This window comes from Sapajus apella, unplaced genomic scaffold (genome assembly GCF_009761245.1).
Source record: "Sapajus apella isolate SASKATOON/1434 unplaced genomic scaffold, GSC_monkey_1.0 scaffold103, whole genome shotgun sequence".
NCBI classification, from domain to species: domain Eukaryota; kingdom Metazoa; phylum Chordata; class Mammalia; order Primates; family Cebidae; genus Sapajus; species Sapajus apella.
Window position 1 is genome coordinate 5,474,946 of NW_022437043.1, and position 22,018 is coordinate 5,496,963.

Here is a 22,018-nt window from a genome sequence, read left to right on the forward strand (position 1 = left end):
GAGTGTGGCCAGAGGCCTGGGGTAGCCAGCCCACTCTTGCTCCAGATCCCAAGGAGACATGTGTGCCAACCTCCAGCCTGCAATTCAAAGAAAGAAAAAGACCCTAAACCTCAGGAAGAATGCCATTTACAGGAAGTGTCCCTGAGATGGATGGACAGATGGACAGTGGGATGCTGAGATATCTGGTGGGTGTACAGAAGCAAGCATAAACTCTGGTCCACACCACATACTCTGGGGACACATAACAGGGAAACAATGTGGTCAGGGGAATCAGGCATGCGCACCCCAATTTATCTGGCTCTGCAGGGCTTGGAGGGCTTGCAGGATGCATGGCCACATTGCTGAGGGAAGAGGGCCAGAAGGTCAAAGCCACTTAAGAATTTCCTCAAGGGGGTCAGGAATGGTGCCTCACACCTGTAATCCCAACACTTTGGGAGGCTGAGGCAGGCAGATTACTTGAGGTCAGGAGTTCAAAACCAGCCTGGTCAACATGGTGAAACCCCGTCTCACAAAAATACAAAAGTTAACTGTGTGTGGTGGTGGATGCCTTTAATCCCAGCTGCTTAGGAGGCTGAGGCAGGAGAATCGCTTGAACCAGGGAGGCAAAGGTTGTAGTCAGCTGAGATCATGTGCCACCGCACTACAGCCTGGCTGACAGAGCGAGGCTGTATCTTAAAAAAAAAAAAAAAAAAAAAAATTCCTCAAGGGCAGCTTCTGAATTTTCCTGAGTGTAGCTACATTTTTATGCTAAGAAACCATCCCAAGGCCTCGAACTAGGTGCTGTTAGCTCTGTTAAATGATGTCCTTCACAGGGAACGAGGAGGACAATTGAGGATGTGTCCTAAGAATGACACCCTGGCCAGGGGATGGGGCTCAGTAGTAAACCCATCCCTCTGTCCAGGGCTGCCAGCTTTCCAGGTGTCAGGCTTGGTCAGGAAAAGTCCTTAGCCTTGATAGCTTGGTGTGACGGTAGTGCAGTCAGATTTCAGGGTGCCAGAAGAACTTCGGCCAGGGGATGATGTGCCAGGAGGCCCTGGGGTGCCAGGAGCTGTGGGGAGACCCTAGCTGGCTCTAGAAGGAAGAGGGACAGCAGTTTGCAGGTAAGGTGGGGTAGAAAACCAAGGGCAATAGGGCTGCAGGGCGAGGAGCACCATCCCCCAAAACCCAAAAGTCCTGTGGCAGCCCCATTTCAAGCACTGTCCAAACAGGGAGACACCAGCACCCAGCCCTTCATCACCCCTGCTATTCACTGGTTGATGGAGTCCTGTAGTCAATGCTTGCCAGACCTTGTCTAGATGCTGAGCCTAATGCAGGCACTGGAGGCCACAGACAGCACAGAGATGCAGCACTGCCTGTGGGGAGGCAGACACTTCCGTGTGATGAGGTTTATGGAGACAGGGTCTGCACAGGGCGTGGGAATCCCAGAAGCAAGAGGCAGGAAGGGTCTCCCCAACCTGGGAAGTGATATCAAACTGGATCTTTTTGTTTTATCTTATTGTAGAGACAGGGTCTTTCTCTGTCACTCAAGCTGGACTACAGTGGCACAATCACAGCTCACTGCAGCTTGGAACTCCTAGGCTGGAGGACTCCTCCCACTTCAGCCTCCCGAGTAGCTGGGACTGTAGGCACATGCCACCATGCCTGGTTATTTCTTTTCTTTTCTTTTTCTTTTTTCTTTTATTTATTTATTTATTTATTTATTTATTTATTTTGAGACAGTCTCACTCTGTTGCCCAGGCTGGAGTGCAGTGGTACAATCTCGGCTCACTGCAACTTCTGCCTCCCAGGTTCAAGCAATTCTCATGCCTCAGCCTCCTGAGTAGCTGGAATTACAGGTGCCTGTCTCCATGCCTAATTTTTGTATTTTTGGTAGAGATGGGGTTTCACCATGTTGACCAGGCTGGTCTTGAATTCCTGACCTCCAGTGATCCACCCACCTCGGCCTCCCAAAGTGCTAGGATTACAGGCATAAGCCACCACGCCCAGCCAATATTTAAAAAATGTTTTTGTAGAGATGTCATATCACTGTGTTGCCTAAGCTGGTCTCAAACTCCTGGCCTCAAGCAATCCCCCCACCTCAGCCTCCCAAAGCGCTGGGATTACAGGCATGAACCACCTGGCCTGGCCGGAATTCCGTACTGTTTTCCACAGCTGTTGCACCATTTTACATCCCCACTAACGGTAATTTCCCCTATCCTTGTTCATTTTATTTATTTTTAAGGTGTATGAAACAAGATGGTTTCAAAAGTCAGAACTAGACCAAAAAGTATACTCAGAGAAGTGTCACTGTCACTTCTCTGTTCCATCCCACTCCTTCTAGGAAACCAATCTCAATAGTTTCTGCTTTATCCTTCCACAATGTTTCTTGTTGTAAAGATAAACAAATACATATATGTTTTCTTATATCATCTTGTTTTACATGAAGGCTTGCATACTATATTTACTGTCTTGCACTTTGCTTTTTTTTTTTTTTTTCTGAGATGAAGTTTCACTCTTGTTGCCCAGGCTGGAGTGCAGTGGCGCAACCTCCGCCTCCCAGGCTCAAGCCATTCTGCTGCCTCAGCCTCCCAAGTAGCTGAGATTACAGGCATGCAACACCACGCCTACCTAATTTTTTTTTGTATTTTCTGTAGAAACGGGGTTTCTTTTTTTTTTTTTTGAGACAGAGTTTCACTCATGTTACCCAGGGTGGAGTGCAATGGCGCGATCTCGGCTCACCGCAACCTCCTCCTCCTGGGTTCAGGCAATTCTCCTGCCTCAGCCTCCTGAGTAGCTGGGATTACAGGCACACACCACCATGCCCAGCTAATTTTTTGTATTTTTTTTAGTAGAGACAGGGTTTCACCATGTTGACCAGGATGGTCTCAATCTCTTGACCTCGTGATCCACCCGCTTCGGCCTCCCAAAGTGCTGGGATTACAGGCTTGAGCCACCGCGCCCGGCCAGAAACGGGGTTTCTCCATGTTGGTCAGGCTAGTCTCGAACTCCCAACCTCAGGTGATCCGCCCACCTCGGCCTCCCAAAGTGCTGGGATTACAGGCATGAGCCACCGCACCCGGCCTGCACTTTGCTTTTTTTACTTAACAGTATGTCCTGTATGGGTGCAGTGGCTCACTCCTGTAATCCCACCACTTTGGGAGGCCAAGGTGGGAGGATCACCTGAGGTCAGGAGTTCAAGACCAGCCTGGCCAACATGGCAAAACCCTGTCTCCACCAAAAATACAAAAATTAGCTGGGTCTGATGCCGTGTGCCTGTAGTCCCAGCTACTCGGGAGGCTGAGACAGGAGAATCACTTGAACCTGGGCGGTGGAGGTTGCAGTGAGCTGAGATTGTGCCAGTGCACTCCAGCCTGGGCAACAGAGTGAGACTCTGTCTAAAAAAACAGTGTGCCCTAATCATTCCTCATCGGTTCATAGATGTCTTCCTCAATCATTTTACAGCTGTATAGAACTCCACTGTGTGACTGCACCACAGCTTATTCAACCAATGAATACCTTGTGCATTTGTATTTTCACAGTGTTTGGGGGAGTATCTTCAGGGTAAATTTCTGGAAGTGGGAGTGCTGGAGCAAAAGAAAAACATGCATTTTTGTTAGATGTCAAATTCCCCTTCATCGAGGTTGTAAAAAGGACTTTTTAAAAAGCACAAATAAGAAAAGCCGATCTTTGCAAAAGAAACCAAACAGTCTTTCTTGCTGACATCTAATAGCCTGCACTGGTTTTAAGACAGGGATTTAATTTCACAAAGACTGGTTTTTACAGAGTGATTTAATTTCACCATTGTCACAGGCTCTGCTGGTGCCTATGCCAGACACACACACATACACACACACACACACACACACACACACACACGACCTCATATCCCACATCCCCATAGGAGCCACTTATCCCATCTGAGCCTCAGTTGCAGCCTCTGTAAAATGGGCGGTACCTGTCTAAGCTACAAGTGGTTTTAGAGACTAAGCATTTGATTCTCTGTGAGATTCCAGATTTCCCAGAAAATCTGATGAAAACTGAGAGCCTGCTCCCTAGGAACATGTTGAGAAAGAGACAAGCAGCCCCTGACATCCCAGAGCTGGCTTGGTACCCACAGCTAGGCCTTAATGCCCTCCTATTGAACATGGACAATTTCACAAAACATCAATATCAGACAAGGTCAGTCTGATTGTGATGGATCGAGACAAAAACAAGATCAGTATGTCATCTTGTCTCAGCACAGACAAATGAATACGTTGTTGTCCAAACCACAGAAATGACCAAATATCCCCCGACTTGGCTATATAATGCTTTTTTTTTTTTTTTTTTTTGGCTAATGACAGCTTTAGCCTCCACTCTAGTTAGACTGCCCTCCTTCTAGATAAAATTTATTGTGATAGCCAATCATAGCACCAATACGCAAACTGAAAATAAATAAATAAATAAATAAATAAAACAAACAAAAAAAAAGAATTAGCACCACTTCCTAGCCAAAGCAAAGCCCTGCTTCCTTAAACTGTCCCCAAAATCACTGAACACAAGCCTCAATCCTATAAGTTCTAACTCCCTTTTACTGAGACACCCCGTGGTGCCCTACAGTGTACGCCCTCCCTTGTTGCAATGGGCAATAAACCCAACTTGTTCAACCACACGTGTTCCTGGGGGGTTTGGCTGGAGGACTTTGACAGCACTTACAGAGTTGGTTGCAAGCTCATGGGCTCTTTGGAATCCCATCTATGCATCCGCCTAGTTCACAAACTTCTAATTAAGTGGCCTTGAATCTAGAGCATCAGTAACACCATTAAATAGATGAAGAAACCGAGGTCTAGACAGATTGACTTCTTCAAAGTCCCATTGTAAGCTAGCAGCTGGGTAGGAACAGGAAAGGGTGGCTGCAGGTCCCAAGGTGAGGTATGTCCTGCAGACATGGAACCCATCCCTAAGCTCACCTTGGCCACAACAGTGTTCTCCCTGCACAGGCCACAGAACCACCCGGCAAGATACGCACATGCTCATCTCTGAAGAATGGCTTCACTCTCTCCCTGCCCTACCATTCTCTCTGTAGAATGGCGCAGTGAGATCCCAGGTTGAGGTAAGGGATAAAGGAACCCCCACACGAGGGCTACCCTCAAGAAGGCTCACACACTGGGGTCTCAGCTTAAAGGAGCCTCATATTCCCTGCCCAGCTGCTGTGTCCCAGAATATGTACCCTCACAGACCCTGTCACCAGGAGCACCTCATTCCCATCTCACAATTTCCCTCTGCCTTTGCCCAGGTCAGGAACTACCTGGGCTACCTGGAACCCTCCTCCCTTCCTTTCTTGACCTTGAGATCTCATAATATTTCTTTAAGATCCAGTGTGGGGCCAGGCATGGTGGCTCACACTTGTAATCCCAGCACTTTGTGACATGGCAGGATGGATTGAGGCCAGGCATTCAGGGACAGCCTGGGCAACACAGCAAGACCCCCATCTCTGGAAAAGAATTTTTATTTTTATTTTTATTGCATTTTAAGTTTTGGGGTACATGTGAAGAGCATGCAAGATTGTTGCATAGGTACACACATGGCAGTGTGATTTGCTGCCTTCCTCCCCATCACCTATATCTAGCATTTTGGAAAAGAATCTTTAAAAGTCCCAGCTACTCAGGAAGCTGAGGCAGGAGGATCGCTTGAACCTAAGAGTTGTAGGCTGCAATGAGTTATGATTGAGCCACTGCCCTCAAGCCTGGGCAACAGAGTGAGACCCTAAAGTCAATCAACAAAATAAGAATCTGGCCAAGTGCAGTGGCTCATGTCTGTAATCCCAGCACTTTGGGAGGCTGAGGTGGGTGGATTGCCTGAGGTCAGGAGTTCGAGACCAGCTTGGCCAACATAGTGAAACCCTGTTTCTACTAAATATACAAAAATTAGACAGGCATGGTGGCAGGTGTATGTAATCCCTGCTACTTGGGAGGCTGAGGCAGAAGAACCACTTGAACCCGGGAGGCAGAGGTTGCAGTGAGTGGAGATCACACCACTGCCCTCCAGCCTGGGTGACAGAGCAAGACTCCATTTCAATAAATAAATAAATATAAAAAATAAAATAAGAATCTATGTGTCCCAGAGAGAGAAAGAGAAAGAAAGGTCTTCCTCACAGTAAAATCCCGTTTTATGTATAAAAGAAAAATCATTATTTGGCCACCATCAGAATAGTTATTGCTTCAGGCAAGAACCACCAATGGATGCTAAAGTAGTGAGTAAAAGTTTGCTTTTTAAAAATGCAGTTACAGTCTCAAAGTATCTCCCAACAAGATACTTATTAATTACAAAAGGGGATCATGGCTGTAATCCCAGCACTTTGGGAGGCTGATGCAGGAGGATTGCTTAAGCCCAGGAATCTGAGACCAGCCTGGGCAACACAGTGAGACCCTGTTTCTACAAAAAAAAATTTTTTAAATTAACCGGGCATGGTGACTCACACCTTTAGTCCTTGAAGATCACATGAGCCCAGGAGTTCAAAGATGCAGTGAGCCATGATTGCGTCAATGCCCTCAAACTTGGGCGATAGAGCAAGACCCTGTCTCAAAAAAAAAAAAAAAGAATTACAAAGGGGAAAACAGTAAATTTATACTGGTGAAAACTGGAAGACCTCTTTAACCAAAATATCAATGCTAATGCCAATTTCGGGATTAACTGAACCCTCCTGCCTCCTGATAAGCTGAGAACACAGCGTCACTTCTGTGGAATTCCTGCCAAAAATGTAGAATTCAAATCTAATCATGAGGAGACATCGGAGAAACCCAAACTGAAGGACATTCTTCCAAAGAACTGGTCTGTGCTCTCCTAAAACATCAAGATCATGAAAGTTAAGTGAAGATGAAGACATTGTTCCACATTGGAGGAAACGAAAAAAACCTGGTAACAGAATCTTGTTATCAGGTTTTTTTGGTCTATGATTAGTCTTTTAATCTATGATTCGAATTTCCTATACAAAGATGCTATTGACATGCCCACCAGGGTGGCTAGAACCAAAAAGTCAGATAACAAATATTTCTGAGAATGTGAAGCAATGGAAGCCTCATACTATGCTGGTAGCAATGTAAAAAAAAAGTCATTGCTCTTAGGAAATTCATACTGAAGTATTTAGTTAAAAGGGCATCATATCTGCAACCACTATCAAATAATTCAGAAAAATCACTGTGTATCATTCAGAAAGATTATATATATATAAATTACATATGTATATATATAGAGAGAGAGAGAAAAAAAAAAAAGAAGGACACAGACAGAAAGAGAGTAAATATGTTATCATTATAAGGCTTCGAATTTTTGCTAGTCCAATAAGAGAAAAACAGTATATCATTGTTTTTAATTTGCATTTATTTAATTATGGAGTACTCATTTAAAACACCCCAGAAACCCTAACCCAGAATGACCACAGATATTTACTGAGTGTCCACCCTCTACTAATCTCCAGTGATAAAAAATATGAAGCACAACATCTGGTAGGTGTAAAATGGTATTATATCTCACCGTTGTTTTAATTTTATATTTCCCTGATAAGTAAACAAATTGGGTTATCTTTTCATATATTATACATATTGGCCATTTCAGGTTTCTTCTGCTGTGAATTACCTGTTTGTATCCGATGTCTATTGCCAAGTGTATTGTTTGTCTTCTTCTTAGTGATTTGTAGATGTTTGTTACATATCCTAAAATCTAGATACTAGTTCTTTGTTGCACAGGTCAAAAGCCTAGATGGAAAGGATCAAGTTTTCAAAGCCCAGAAGCACATGTGGTAAGAATCTTCCAGTTTTTTTTTTTTTTCCTTGTTGGAGAAAACCAGCTTACTAAAGAATCCTCCAGTTTTAAATGCCAGATCTTGCAGCTGAGGGAAGTATTCCGGTAGGTGCTGTGGGTCTTTGTTGAATCAACTTGAGTGTGTTTGACAACTGAGAAAAAAATTAAAATAAAATTTAATTCATAAAATACATGTCCTGTATACTGCTGTTAAGGAAAAGAATTGGGATTTGTGCATCTGGTCTAAGCTATTATTCATTTTATATATATATGGTAATATATATATATTAAACATTAAATATTTTTGTATATTATACGTGAATACTAATTTATGAGCTAGAACTCCACTTAACTGCATGTTAAAATAGAGAGAAAACATACATTTCTCTTCGATTACCACTGGTGTTTCCCAGCAAAAACCTGCCAAGGCCACTCTTTTGTTTAACAGAAAATGACACTGAAGACGGGTGAATGAACATGACTTACCAGTTCCAAACAGGCCGTTGTTAATCTGATTAAAATTTGTTTCAGTTGGCTGCCCAGGTCAGGGTGGAGTCCAGCTTGACCTGGGCTTCCTTCTCCCTTCCACGTCACAGCTAAGCATGCAGTAAGTGCTCTTTTGGAAAAATAGGCTTCATCACCCTTGGTACAAAGTGGAATGCCTAGAAACTGCAGCAGTAGGGTAGGTAGAAGGCGGGTGCTACATAAATCCTTAGTGTCGGTGCAGATAGAACCCTATACGGGTCTTTGTTGGGGCCAGTTTAAGTGCTTTCTTTCTTATTTATCTATTTATTTGTTTAGAGAAGAAGTTTTGCTCTTATTTATTTACTTATTTATTTTTTGAGAAGGAGTTTCACTCTTGTCCAGGCTGGAGTGCAATGGTGTGATCTTGGCTCACTGCAACCTCCACCTCCGAGGTTCCTGCCTCAGCCTCCAGAATAGCTGGGAGTACAGGCACCCGCCACCACGCCCAGCTAATTTTTTTTTTTTTTTTTTTCTGTTTTTTTTTTTGTATTTTTAGTAGAGATGGGGTTGCTCCATTTTGGCCATTCTGGTTGCGAACTCCTGACCTCAGGTGATCCACCTGCCTCCGCCTCTCAAAGTGCTGGGATTTCAGGCGTGAGCCACCGCGCCCTGTCTTCATTCATTTTTGAGACAGGGTCTTGCCCGGTCACCCAGGCTGGAGTTCAGTGGCGCGATCTCGGCTCACTAGAACCTCTGCCTCTCAGGCTCAATCCATCCTCCCACCTCAGCCTCCCGAGTAACTGGGACCACAGGTTTGCACCACCACTCCCGGATAATTTTTGTATTTTTAGTAGAGACGGGTTTTCACCACGTTGGCTAGGCTGGTCTCCAACTCCTGACCTCAAGCGATCCTCCTACCCTTGGCCTCCTGAAGTGTTGGGATTATAGATGTAAGAGCTTTATAAATACCCTTTTTACGTGCTCCGTACTAGCCTCCTTCTAGTTCACAGGGAACATTTACTAGTCGCTGGAGTCACCTTCAATGCAAAGAGTCTGCCGGGGAATTAAGCATGCAAATCATTTCTCAACGACAACACGCCAAGTGCTCACAGCTTGTCCCCAGGGGAAGCACAGGCGCCTAATTTGTGTTCCTAGGTGACACAGTCATTACTTATAAATGTTCCTGGCCGTTCCCCGGAGGCGGGAAGGGTTGGAAGTTACTTCGGTTCTCTCAAAGGACGAGGAAGGAGAGATCTCGGTTTGTTTTCCCATCTGTGAAACGGGGCCACCACGGTATCTAGAGGACGTGCCAGGGTGACCATTTGGGGGTGCAGCGGCTTCCCTCCTCCCTCCCCCTTCATTCCCTTCTCAGCTTCCAAGGCTTGGAAATTTGGAGATTTGGAAGTTTGTTCTTGGATGGCCAGAAATCCTCCGGACGCAAGCGGTCCGGGGCTGCAACGGCCACAGGCCGGAAAGGTGCGGGCGTGAACGCCCTGCGCGCCGACGTACCCCCGCGCCCGGCTCCCCTCAACCCCGCGCTCCTCCTTCCCTCGATCCTCCCGCTCCCCTCCTCCGCGTCCCCGTCCCCGCCCCCCTCCTGCTCTCCCATTGGCCGAGCCAGCGGCCGGGCTGCCCCGGGATTTAAAGGGCCCGCTCGCCGCGCCGCCCTGGGAGCCGCTGCTGGTCCCGGCCTTGCGGCCTGCGGGGTAGGCTGCCCGGAGGAGGCGGCGGCGGCGGCAGCACGTCTTCGGTCCCCAGGACCACGGCTTCTTTCCTGCCAGGTAGGTCGCCAGTAGTGCGCACGCGACTCCCCTGCTCCCATCCCTGAGCCGGCCTCCCCGGGCGGATCTGTAGCGCGAGTGGTGGGACACCCTCCCCATCACCTTTCCGACTCTCCCTCCGGCTATGTCCCCTACCACCACCTCCTTGCAGCCCCCGGACCTGGGCAGGACTTTGTTGGCGGCCTCTCGCCGGGAGAGGATAGATGGGGCGCGCGGAGGATACAGGACACCCCCCAACCCGCCGCATCCATACAAGGAGAGATGCACACGGCCCCCAAGTGTCACAGAATCCCCCTCTCTGCCCTCCACCCAGAGCGACTCTACCTTGGAAACCAGGGATTCCCCTTCCCGTCGCCCGCCCCATTTGATATATGGGCCTGAAATGTATGCCATCCCACCACCATCGGACTGGACTGTTCATAGCATTGGAGAGACAGAGGTCCTTCATTCACTCCAGGTCACAGGCTGTGCGTGTGCGTGCTGAACGAACACCCACACGTACACAGCTGGCGGCTCAGCCTGATGTACCTGACTTCTCACACCCTCCCCCAGGCCCCCAGTACCGTACCTCTACATGGGTCGGGCAGCCCAAACTGAAATGTGAGTGCCGGAGTCCATCCCTTGAGCGAGGTCTGCCCCACGGACACCCGCTCCCTCTGTGTCCCCGCTTTGACAGATCTATCCATCTGGTCTTCCATCCGTGGGGGTCCGCAATGGCCACCTTCAGCCGCCAGGAATTTTTCCAACAGCTACTGCAAGGCTGTCTCCTGCCTACTGCCCAGCAGGGCCTTGACCAGATCTGGCTGCTCCTTGCCATCTGCCTTGCCTGCCGCCTCCTCTGGAGGCTCGGTAAGTGCCTGCCATACCGTGTGCCACCATGCCAGGCCATATCAGACTTCTCACATTCATCCATATCAAGCCACACCTTACCCTGCCACATCCTGCCGGGGCCCAGCATGTCCAAGCCGGGCCCCAACATGTTAAGCCTCACCACATCCCACCAGGCCAAACCCCATTCCATCACACCGCATCCTACTATGCCAGCCACCCCATGCCACACCACACTGAGCCACACCACACTGAGCCACATCCTGCCATGCCAAGCCATGCCCTTCAGTATTCCTGACTTCTGGGATTCCGGAAAGCTGAGATTCTTGGATCTTGGGATTCTGAAATGTCTACAACCCAAGGTTATAAGACACTGGCATGCTGATGTCGCAGGGTTATGAAATCCCAAAGTACCATGATTACAGGGCTTGGAGATTCTGACAATTTGAAATTCTCACATTCTAGACTTCTAAAATGTTGGCGTTCTGGATTTCTATAATCAGGGCATGATGCGATTTCCGGATTCTAGGATTCTGAAATGTTTCCACAGTCATAGCAGGCCTGTATCTTAATGAAAGATTCCAAGTCCCCGAGGTTCCTATAGGACGTGGAGATTTCTGGAAATCTGAGATCCGAAGGTTCTACACTTTCTTTTTTCTTTTTCTTTTATTTTAAATGGATGGTTTATTTTTTCCCAGGTTTATTATTTTGAAATTTTTCAAAGCCACTGAAAAGTTGAAAAAATAGTACAATGAGCGCCCACGCATGCATCACCAGATTCTCCAACTTCAACATCTTGCCACATTAGCTGGCTCTATCTATCTATCTATCTATCTATCCATCCATCTATCTATCATCTTCCTGAATTGCTTGAATAACCTGCTGACATCATGACAGTGTACCCCACATCCTTCAGTGTGTGGCCCCAAGAACAAGGACATCATCCCCCACAACCACATCCTCCACCATTACCCCCTGAGACATTGAATCTGGATACAATAATGTTATCCTATATAAATTGATACTTGAATTTCTTCCAGGGTCCCCCAAATACCCTTTATAGAAGTTTCTTTTCTTTAAACCCAGGCTCTGCCACCCTCTCCAGCTCCCCAACACCTGTTCCAGGCCCCCCCGATCCCACTACATTCCAGCCTGTAGGCCTTTGCCCTGGCTATGCCCTCTGCCCAGGCCATCCTCCCCTTCCTACCAGTCCACCAACCTTCTCTTTCTTGTTCTCCCTCTCTCCCTCCCTCCCTCCCTTCCTCCCACACTCTCTTTCTCTCTCTCTTTCTCGTTCTTTCTCCTTCTTTCTCCCTTTTGCCCAAAGGGTTGCCATCCTACCTGAAGCATGCAAGCACCGTGGCAGGCGGGTTCTTCAGCCTCTACCACTTCTTCCAGCTGCACATGGTTTGGGTCGTGCTGCTCAGCCTCCTGTGCTACCTCGTGCTGTTCCTCTGCCGACATTCCTCCCATCGAGGCGTCTTCCTCTCCGTCACCATCCTCATCTACCTACTCATGGGGTATGGGTGTGCGTCCTTATCCTCACACTGCTGGCTGAAGTGTGTGGGTGGGTCCCCACGCCCCAGATGAAGTTGTCCAGGGCAGGGAGGGGGTAAGATTCCCCGGAGAAAGAAGGGAGTCTGGGAGAGTCATTCTCCTACGAGGAGGCACAGAACAGGAGGGCATGGAGTGTCCCCGGAGAAGGGAATCTGGAAGATTGGTCTTCTCACAGGACTGTAAGGGACAGGTTGAGCATGGGCTCCCCCTGGAGGAGGGAGCCTGGGATAATTTTTCAGCCATGAGACGGTTGTAGGATGGGAGGAAGCAGAACCCTCTGGGCACCTTGGTTCCCCACCTCTGTGGTCTCGGAGGCCATGAATGTCATGGGACCAAGACCAACACCTTTTTCCTCAGTGAGATGCACATGGTAGACACTGTGACATGGCACAAGATGCGAGGTAGGTAGCCCTGCCCCTCTCACCTGCTCATCCCCTCCGCCGCCCCACCCTGTGCGTTTCCTCCCCTGCTTTTCTCGCTCATCTGCCCACCCCACTGGACATGCAGGCGTCACATTACCCTCAGGTTCCTGTCTCTTTCCACCGTGCATTTTCCCTAAGTCTGTCTGTCTCATGTCATGTACATGCCTGACTCTCTGGAGTAAGAGCATCTATCTTTCGTTTATTTCCTTGCCCACCTGCCTACCTGTCCCATGCCCACTTATCCATCTTTGTGCCCTCTTTTCCTACTACATCTCACCTGGTGCGCCTCCTCCCTGCCATGCTGATCTGCCCTCTGCCCATCCACTTGACCATGGGCACCACACATAGGGGCCCAGATGATCGTGGCCATGAAGGCAGTGTCTCTGGGCTTCGACCTGGACCGGGGCGAGGTGGGTGCAGTGCCCTCGCCAGTGGAGTTCATGGGCTACCTCTACTTCGTGGGCACCATTGTCTTCGGGCCCTGGATATCCTTCCACAACTACCTACAGGCTGTCCAAGGCCGCCCACTGGTGAGGTCCTGGGTGGACAGGTGGGCAGGGACTGTGGGAGCTGCCCCGGAGCAGCACTCATGGAGCCTTGATCCCTTCCCTACAGAGCCGCCAGTGGCTGCAGAAGGTGGCCCGTAGCCTGGCACTGGCCCTGCTGTGCCTTGTGCTGTCCACTTGTGTGGGCCCCTACCTCTTCCCGTACTTCATCCCCCTCGACGGTGACCGCCTACTTCGCAAGTGAGCATAGCCTTTGAGATCCCTGCCCAGCAGTAAGGGGGTTGGGTAGGGACCCGCGGTTTCCCCAGTTCTGAGTCTGTCTCTTAATGCTTCTTTCTGTCTTCTGTTACTACAGCAAGAAACGCAAAGCCAGGTAAATGAGGGGGGCAGGTGTAAGGGCTCATGGAGTGGGGCTGACGTGAGTGGGGGCAGAGCCCCCGACCAATGGGTTCTGTGTGTCCAAGTGTGTCTGACCGTCAACTCCACGACTAGACAGAGACTGTGGCTGGCTGGCTGACCAAGCTTGGCTCTGTGACTCTGTATGACTGACACTCCAACACATACTGTGTGTCTGGCTGTCCATCTGTTCAGCTGTCTTGCTATTAGAAGTGAGTCACATAACTGTCATGGAGAGTGACATGTGTGTTGGTTGGGTGACTTTAACCTGTCAGCAACTCTGGCTAGGGACATGTATGGGTTGTTTTGTCTATTGGCCACTGACCCCCTGAGTGTGAGCCTGTGAGTGGCTGTCTGGCTGTGCCATCATCAATGATAGGGTGCGTGGCTGTCATTGGATCAGATAAATCTGTGTTGATGATTCTGACATTTTGTAGCTTTGGCCAGGAATGGATCTGACCGTAGCATGTCATATGCCTGTCTGTGGAGTTCATCGGCTACCTCTGCCTGTACGTCTGCCTTGTCTGATGGCTTGGTGTTATCTAGCTGAGGGGTCGTAACCGACTCTGGTCTGTGCCTGTCTGCAGGACTGACTGCCTCTGGTTGGACTACAGGGTTTCATCTGGCCCTTTGTTTTTATGGCCCCTCCCCTACTCTCTGGCTGCTGATTAGGTCTAATGCTGAATGAGTCTCTAAAAGGTCAAGTGACTTGACCAGTGTCACCCAGCTAAGCAGCCAGGCATGAATCCCAGGCCTAACTTCAGAACCTGTGCTTCTTCCAACGCAGGATGCTGCCTGTTTTTGCCCATGTCTGATTGCCACTAGCAGGGGGTGTGTGTGTGCACAGCAGGGTGTTTGATGCTCTCTGTGCCCAGCTCAGGGATTTTCGGCTGTCCTGTGGTCGCTGAGTCAGGTTAGAGCACTGCAAGGCTGGGAGTCTGATAAGATTTGTGTCTGGCTGTTAGAGGGGGCAGGTCTGTGAGGTCAGGTCTCTGATGGTGGCTTTGGCCATTTGGCCATGTGAGCCTGCAAGGCCATGTCATATTTTAGGACAGCTCGTGCATCTGTTTGAGCCACTTAAGACTAATTACCTGAAGGTGGATGTCTGTGTGTGACTATCATAGTTCACCTTTTTTTGCGGCTACATTTCGTCTGTCTTGTCTGAACAATTCAGATCAGCCTCCAGGGCCTCTCTGACTCTCTTTTCTTTCTTCTCTGCTGCCTTCCTGACCCCTGGGGGCCCTAGGGGCACCATGGTAAGGTGAGTCTACAGAGCGGGACCGGGGATGCTGACATGTGGTGGGGTATCATGCTAGGGCCGAAACGTGATGCCTGTCTCCCCTGCCCCTTTCTCCCCAGGTGGCTGCGAGCCTACGAGAGTGCTGTCTCCTTCCACTTCAGCAACTATTTTGTGGGCTTTCTGTCCGAGGCCACGGCCACGTTGGCGGGGGCTGGCTTTACCGAGGAGAAGGATCACCTGGAATGGTGGGAGGGCTTGGGGACCCCCCTCTCCCACAGGGTGCCGCCTAGAGGAGCTGCAGGGAGGAGGGCGGGTACTCCCGGGGGAGGGAACAGCCTAGACAGAAGTGTGGTGGTCAGATGAGTTGAGATCCCAAATGAATTTGCGTGTCTCTTCTGCCCACAGGGATCTGACGGTGTCCAAGCCACTGAATGTGGAGCTGCCTCGGTCAATGGTGGAAGTTGTCACAAGCTGGAACCTGCCCATGTCTTATTGGCTAAATAACTGTGAGTCACCAAGTCACCACTCCAGCTGTGTTGGTAACCCAGGCCCTTTCATACATTCATACAACATTTACTGAGCACCTTCCGCATGCTAGGCACCCCAAATCCCTACCCTTGTGGAGCTGCAGTTCTGTTGGGGGGCAAATGATAAATAAGAGAAAAAAATACCTAATAACTCAGGTGTTGATAAGTGCTATGGTTTAAAAAAAAAAAAAAAAGATAAAGCAGGTAAAGGTGATCCAGGAGTGCAGGTATGAGATAGGAGTGGGGAGGGTGGGGTATTGCAATCATAAAAAAAATTAGTCAGGGCAAATCTCCCGGTGGAGGTGACATTGAAGCAAAGATGCAAGGCAGGTGAGGGAGCAGGGAGTGCAGGTATACACGGGAGGAGTGTAACAGATGGCAGGAACAGCAGGTGCAAAGGCCCTGAGGCAGGAGCTTGCTTGGTGTGTGGAGAACAGCAAGAAGGCCAGTGAGGCAGGAACAGAGTGATCGAGGGGCTGGTGGCAGGCGGTGAGGTCAGGGAGGGCCCAGAGGGTCTCGTGGGCCACAGAAAGGACTTTGGCTTTTTCTCTGAGAGAGATGAGAGCTACGGCAGGACTCTGAGCAGACGAGGGCCCTGGGCTGACTTGGGTTGCAACAGGATCCCTTTGGCTGCTGTGAGGACAGACAGAAGAGAGGGGACATGATGGTGGTGGTGGCAGTGGATACAGAGAGGAGAGCTCAGATTCTGGCATATTCTGAAGGTGGAACTCACAGAATTTGCTGAGTTTGGATGTGGGAGTTTGGGGAGGACAAATCAAGGGTGATTCCCATGTTTTTGCCCTGAGGAACTGGAAGGGTGGAGTTGACATCCACTGAACTTGATGAGACTGGGAAGGGCAGGCTGGTGGGGAGATCGGGAGCTGGGCTTTGGGCATGTGAAGTTTGAGGTCATCTAAGGACTTTATCCTGGGGGCTCCAACAGGTTGTGGGTACTCTCATCCTGCTGGTGGCCCTCCAGGAGGGGCTGGGGGACTCTCAGGAGAATTTTGTCCCACATCTCTTCCCCTCCAGATGTTTTCAAGAATGCTCTCCACCTGGGGACCTTCTCGGCTGTGCTGGTCACCTATGCAGCCAGTGCCCTCTTGCATGTGAGCAGGGCGGAGCAGGATCAGGGTGGAAGCTGCGTGGGGGCAGGTGGCAGCGCCTCTTCCTCACCCATTTCATTGTCCCCTCCACTCCCCCAGGGCTTCAGCTTCCACCTGGCTGCGGTCCTGATGTCCCTGGCTTTTATCACTTATGTGGAGCATGGTGAGTGCATGGCCCAGCCCAGCCAATGGATAGAAGATTGGTGGGGGGCTGGAACCAGCATCCCCTGAGGCTAACCTGACCCCCTTGCCTCTCCCCACCGCCCCAGTCCTTCGGAAGCGCCTGGCTCGGATCCTCAGTGCCTGTGTCTTGTCAAAGCGGTGCCCGCCAGACTGTTCACACCGGCATCGCTTGGTGAGGGTTCAGCCTGGGCAACCTTGTGCCTGACACTCCCCATCCAAAATGTTCCTTCTGTCTCTATCTTGTATTTGTCTCAGGGTGCCCAGCTTCTTCTTTTGGTGCCATCCTCATAACCTCTCCTCTGTTCACTGGCATCTGTTTCTCTACCAGACATTTATCGAGTATCTGCTGTATACACACCTGGCATTCGTTTCCCCCATTGAATATCTGTGGAGCACCTGTTGGCACTCTAGGTGCTGGAGACACTGTGGTGAACAAAACAGACCAAAGTCCCAGCCCTACGGGACAAACGTTTTAGCCAGGCGGACAGTAGATGAAAAATGAGTCAGTAAAGTCTAACAATAGTGTGTTAGCTTGCAAGTAGTGCTAAGGAGAAAATGTGTGGGGAAAGGGGGACGGAAGGTATGGGGGTGATTTCCATTTGAAATAGGGAGGTCAGAGAAGCCTCCCTGGTGAGGTGACGTTTGAGGCCTTTAACTGAAGGAGGTGAGGGAGGGAAACATTCCAGGCAGAGGGACCCTCAGGAAAGGCCCTGAGATAGGAAAGGCCTGGAATCTTTGAGGAACAGCAACGCAGCCAGTGTGGCTTGAGCAGAGGTGGGGTGGGGAGGGGAGATGGGTGGGAGGCATGGACTCTCTAGGTCATGGTGGGGATTTGGTTTTGTTTCATTTTATGTTTTTCATTCTGTTTGCAATAAGAAGTACAGACAACTTCATATTTGTCTCCCACCCGATGTCAACGTTTATCACTATAAAGCCCCGACTCAAAGCCCCGCCACTCTTCCTCCTCTGCCTGGAGACGTGCCCTCCCCCAACCCAGGATGCCCTCACTGTGGACAGCACCCTCATCCTTGGAAGCCTCTGAACTCCCATAGGAGGCTCCCTGAACCATCTCTTTCCTATCTCAGGGGGTACCCTGGGCATCCTCAGTCCTGGGACCCACTGTGCCCCGTGTGTCCCCTGGGCTCCCCTGCGCAGGAGGAGGTGGGGGACAGTGAGTAGGTCCAGTTGCCAAGTGTATCCATCTGTCCCCCCACAGGGCCTGGGGGTGCGAGCCTTAAACTTGTTCTTTGGAGCCCTGGCCATCTTCCACCTGGCCTACCTGGGCTCCCTGTTTGATGTCGATGTGGACGACACCACAGAGGAGCAGGTGAGGGGGGGGCCTGGGCTGGGTGGTTAACCAAGGGTGGAGCTACCTGCCAGGGGGAAACCATGAGGACAAATGCGGGGAAGCTGAGGCCTGAGCTGCTCAGACTGTGCTGCTTCGCGTGGGCCTCCAGTCTTCCTCCATCCTTTCCCGTAGTCCCTCCGCTTGAGTCACACTGTTGGGTCTTTTATTTGGGTGAAGTGTGCAAGATATGTTTATTTATTTTACTTCTAAAATTCATTTTAGGCTAGGCACAGTGGCTCACGCCTGTAATCCCAGCACTTTGGGAGGCCAAAGCAGGAGGATCACTTGAGGTCAGCAGTTCAAGACCAGCTTGGCCAAGCTGGTGAAACCCCATCTCTACTAAAAATATAAGAAATTAGCCAGCCATGGTGGCACACGCCTGTAATTCTAGCTACTCAGGAGGCTGAGGCAGGAGATCGCTTGAACCTGGAAGCCAGAGGTTGCAGTGAGCTGAGATCATGCCATTGCACTCCAGCCTGGGCCACAGAGCAAGACTCTGTCTCAAAAAAAAAAAAAAAAAAAAATTCATTTTATAGAGATGGAGTGGAAAATCCAGGTTTTACTTTTGTTAATTATTTCACTTCATTATTGTTTAGGTAGAATTTTCAAGACTTCTTAATTTTTTTTTTGAGACAAAGTCTGTCACCCAGGCTAAAGTGCAGTGGTGTGATCACGGCTGACTGCAGCCTCACATTCCTGGGCTCAAGCCATCCTTCTGCTTCAGCCTCCTGAGTAACTGGGACTACAGGTGCACGCCACTAAGCCCAGCTAATTTTTTTAAATTCTTTTGTAGAGACAGGGTCTCCCGACGTTGCCCAGGCTGATCTCGAACTCCTAGGCTCAAGCAGTCCCCTCACCTCAACCTCCCAAAGTGCCAGGATAACAGACAGGAGCACCCTGTTTAATTTATTTAAAAAATATTTTACTTAGGTCGAGTATACAAACCCTGGATTCTGCACTTTAAAATTTTTCATTAAAATGTCTGCATTATTTTTGTTCATGTTGAGTATGCAAATTCCAGATTTTACTACTTTTTAAATTAACAACAACTTTAAAATAACATTTATTCATATGGCTCTTGCAGAATCCAGGCTTTTGCTTCTCTTTTAGTTAGTTTTTTCAGTCTAAAACAAAACTTCATGTTTTTTGACATTAAAAAAATTTTAATCCAGATTAAGTGTGCAAAATCTGGGTTTTGCTTTTTTTTTTTTTTTTGAGATGGAGCCTCGCTCTGTCACCCAGGCTGGAGTGCAGTGGTGTGATCTTGGCTCACTGCAACCTCTGCCTCCCAGGTTCAAGTGATTCTTCTGCCTCAGCCTCCTGAGTAGCTGGGACTACAGGCGTGTGCCACCACCCCCGACTAATTTTTGTATTTTTAGTAAGACGGGGTTTCACCATGTTGGCCAGGCTGGTCTCAAACTCCTGACCTCATGATCCACCCGCCTCAGCCTCCCAAAGGGCTGGGATTACAGGCATGAGCCACCACACCTGGCCTGCTTCTTTTTAAATAAAATTTTTGTTTTGTTTTCATTAAAATATTTTAAAATAGTGAATGTCTATCATGTGGTTCGAAAACCAAACAGTAGTCAAGATATTCAGAGAAAAGACTTGCTCCCACCTTCTGCCCCCCACCCTCTTACAGGTAATCACTTTTATCCTTTTTTTTTTTTGAGACGGAGTCTCTCTCTGTCGCCCAGGCTGGAGTGCAGTGGCGCGATCTTGGCGCCAGTTTAAGTGATTCTCCTGCCTCAGCCTCCCGAGTAGCTGGGATTACAGGCATGCGCCACCACACCTGGCTAATTTTTGTATTTTAGTAGAGACAGGGTTTCACCATGTTAGCCAGGCTGGTCTCGAACTCCTGACCTCAGGTGATCCACCCGCCTTGGCCTCCCAAAGTGCTGGAATTACAGGTGTGAGCCACTGCACCCGGCCCACTTTTATCCTTTTATTAAAATATCTTTACAAAATTTAAGCATATTTGTGCCCTCACCTAGGGCACAAATAAGAAAATGTATTTTAGGCCGGGTGCGGTGGCTCAGGCCTGTAATCTCAACACTTTGGGACGCTGAGGCGGGCAGATCACAAGGTGAGGAGTTCGAGACCAGCTGACCAACATGGTGAAACTCTGTCTCTATAAAAATACAAAAATTGGCTGGGCATGGTAGCGGGCACCTGTGATCCCAGCTACTTGGGAGGCTGAAGCAGGAGAATCGTTTGAACCTGGGAGGCAGAGGCTACAGTGAGCTGAGATTGCGCCATTGCAATCCAGCCTGGGCGACAGAGTGAGACTCCATCTCAAAAAAAAAAAAAAAAAAATATATATATATATATATATGTGTATATATATATATATATATATATTTAAATTCTACCCCCCGAGTTTTTACCCTAAAGATAACACACGAATGATACTATTCTGCAATTTTTGAAAATCTTCCACATCAGTATATAGTGTCTTCATTCATTTTTTCCACTGCGAGGATGTAACACAGTTTAATTTTTCTCTTATTGGTGGACATCAGGTGATTTCTAGTCCTTTCCTATTACAAGTGATGCTGCAGCAGGAACTCTGTACCCACGTGGATCCACACAGGTGCAGACAGATCTGTAGGATCTGTTCCTGATAGTCTCAATGGAGTAGTACTTTTGTGCTCTCCCACCAGCAATGCATGAATGTGCTTGCTGCCCCACCAGCATAGAGTGCCTCTCAAACTTCCTGGATTTGTTTGCCACTTCAATAAAGAAGAAGATGGCTGGTGGAGCAGGTCACACCTGTAATCCCAGCACTCTGGGAGGCCGAGGCAGGTGGATCATTTGAGATCAGGAGTTTGAGACCAGCCTGGCCAACATAGTGAAACTCCGTCTCTACTAAAAGTACAAAAATTAGCTGGGTATGGTGGCACAGCATCTGTAATCCCAGCTACTCGGGAGGCTGAGGCAGGAGAATCATTTGAACCCGGGAGGTAGAGGTTGCAGTGAGCTGAGATCATGCCACTGCACTCCGACCTGGGCAACAGAATGAGATCCTGTCTCAAAAAAAATAATTAAAAGAGGAAGATTATGAATGAGGCTGAGCATCTTTTCATGTGTTTAAGGGCCATTTGTTTTTCCTTTACTGGGATGACTTATTTACCTTCTCAAAATTTTTAGGAGCTCTTTATATGTTTGGGAGATAACAGGCCAGAGAATGGGATCACTTTGTTTTTAAAATGATTTTTAAAGAAGACAAAAACTATATCTGGTCACCTTTCATATGTACGTAGGCCCTTCTGCAGGGCCTCACCTAGGGTAATCATAGAAATGTCCTTGGGCAAAGGATGGGTTTTCCTGAGACCTTCTTTGTCCTTGCTGAGTGGGACCATCACCTCTTTCTCTCCCACAGGGCTACGGCATGGCATACACTCTCCACAAGTGGTCAGAGCTCAACTGGGCCAGTCACTGGGTCACTTTTGGATGCTGGATCTTCTACCGTCTCATAGGCTGAGGCACATCTGTGGACCCTAATAACCCTTTTAAGACCCCTCTCAGGGTGCCACTGATGGAAGATGAGGGAAGGCCCTCTGTCTACTCCTTGGCCCCCTCCATCCTTGATTCCCAACACCTTAACACACACATACACACACACACACACACACACACACAGTCACACTATTTCCATGCCTGTCAATCCCCACCCCACCACAAGGCGGGAAGGGAGTAGTCCCTGCTGGGACCTAGGGGTGGGGGACACTTGGGGAAACTGAGAGGGGGAGATCCAGGGCCTCCCCGCCTTCTGTCTTCCTTTTTATATAAAGTTTGTTATTGTCAAATAAAAGTAGGAAATATACAATAGGCTTCTTCTTCACTACTCAGAGGGGAATAGGAATGAGTGAGGAAGGGGGCACAGCATAGATAAAGGTTT

At 48.9% G+C, this 22,018-nt stretch overlaps 1 protein-coding gene across 8 annotated transcripts; it reads left to right on the plus strand.

The window, feature by feature from the left end:
* Positions 1-9,864: 9,864 nt before the first annotated feature.
* PORCN (porcupine O-acyltransferase) lies at positions 9,865-21,946 on the plus strand. 8 transcript variants are annotated; one of them, XM_032258591.1, is made up of 15 exons: positions 9,865-10,004; positions 10,318-10,853; positions 12,160-12,352; positions 12,747-12,790; positions 13,160-13,341; positions 13,427-13,557; positions 13,673-13,690; positions 14,960-14,974; positions 15,073-15,198; positions 15,359-15,459; positions 16,513-16,589; positions 16,686-16,749; positions 16,856-16,941; positions 17,986-18,096; positions 21,500-21,946. In XM_032258591.1, the coding sequence occupies exons 2-15, from the start codon at positions 10,376-10,378 to the stop codon at positions 21,599-21,601; spliced, it is 1,728 nt and encodes a 575-aa protein (XP_032114482.1). In that variant the 5' UTR covers positions 9,865-10,004; positions 10,318-10,375; the 3' UTR covers positions 21,602-21,946. The 8 variants fall into 8 exon arrangements, with proteins under 8 accessions (XP_032114482.1, XP_032114489.1, XP_032114487.1 ...); XM_032258596.1 differs by having other exon boundaries at positions 9,868-10,004; positions 10,681-10,853; XM_032258595.1 differs by lacking the exon at positions 9,865-10,004 and having other exon boundaries at positions 10,207-10,471; positions 10,681-10,853; positions 12,231-12,352.
* Positions 21,947-22,018: the final 72 nt, after the last annotated feature.

What these genes read in the sequence shown, in the direction of transcription:
- PORCN (XM_032258591.1), top strand. Translation starts at nt 10,376, where the DNA reads ATGGGCCTGAAATGTATGCCATCCCACCACCATCGGACTGGACTGTTC. An exon ending in CTCATCTACCTACTCATGGG is followed by an intron (nt 12,353 to 12,746) that starts GTATGGGTGTGC and finishes CTTTTTCCTCAG; the next exon opens with TGAGATGCACATGGTAGACA. An exon ending in TATCACTTATGTGGAGCATG is followed by an intron (nt 16,750 to 16,855) that starts GTGAGTGCATGG and finishes CCACCGCCCCAG; the next exon opens with TCCTTCGGAAGCGCCTGGCT.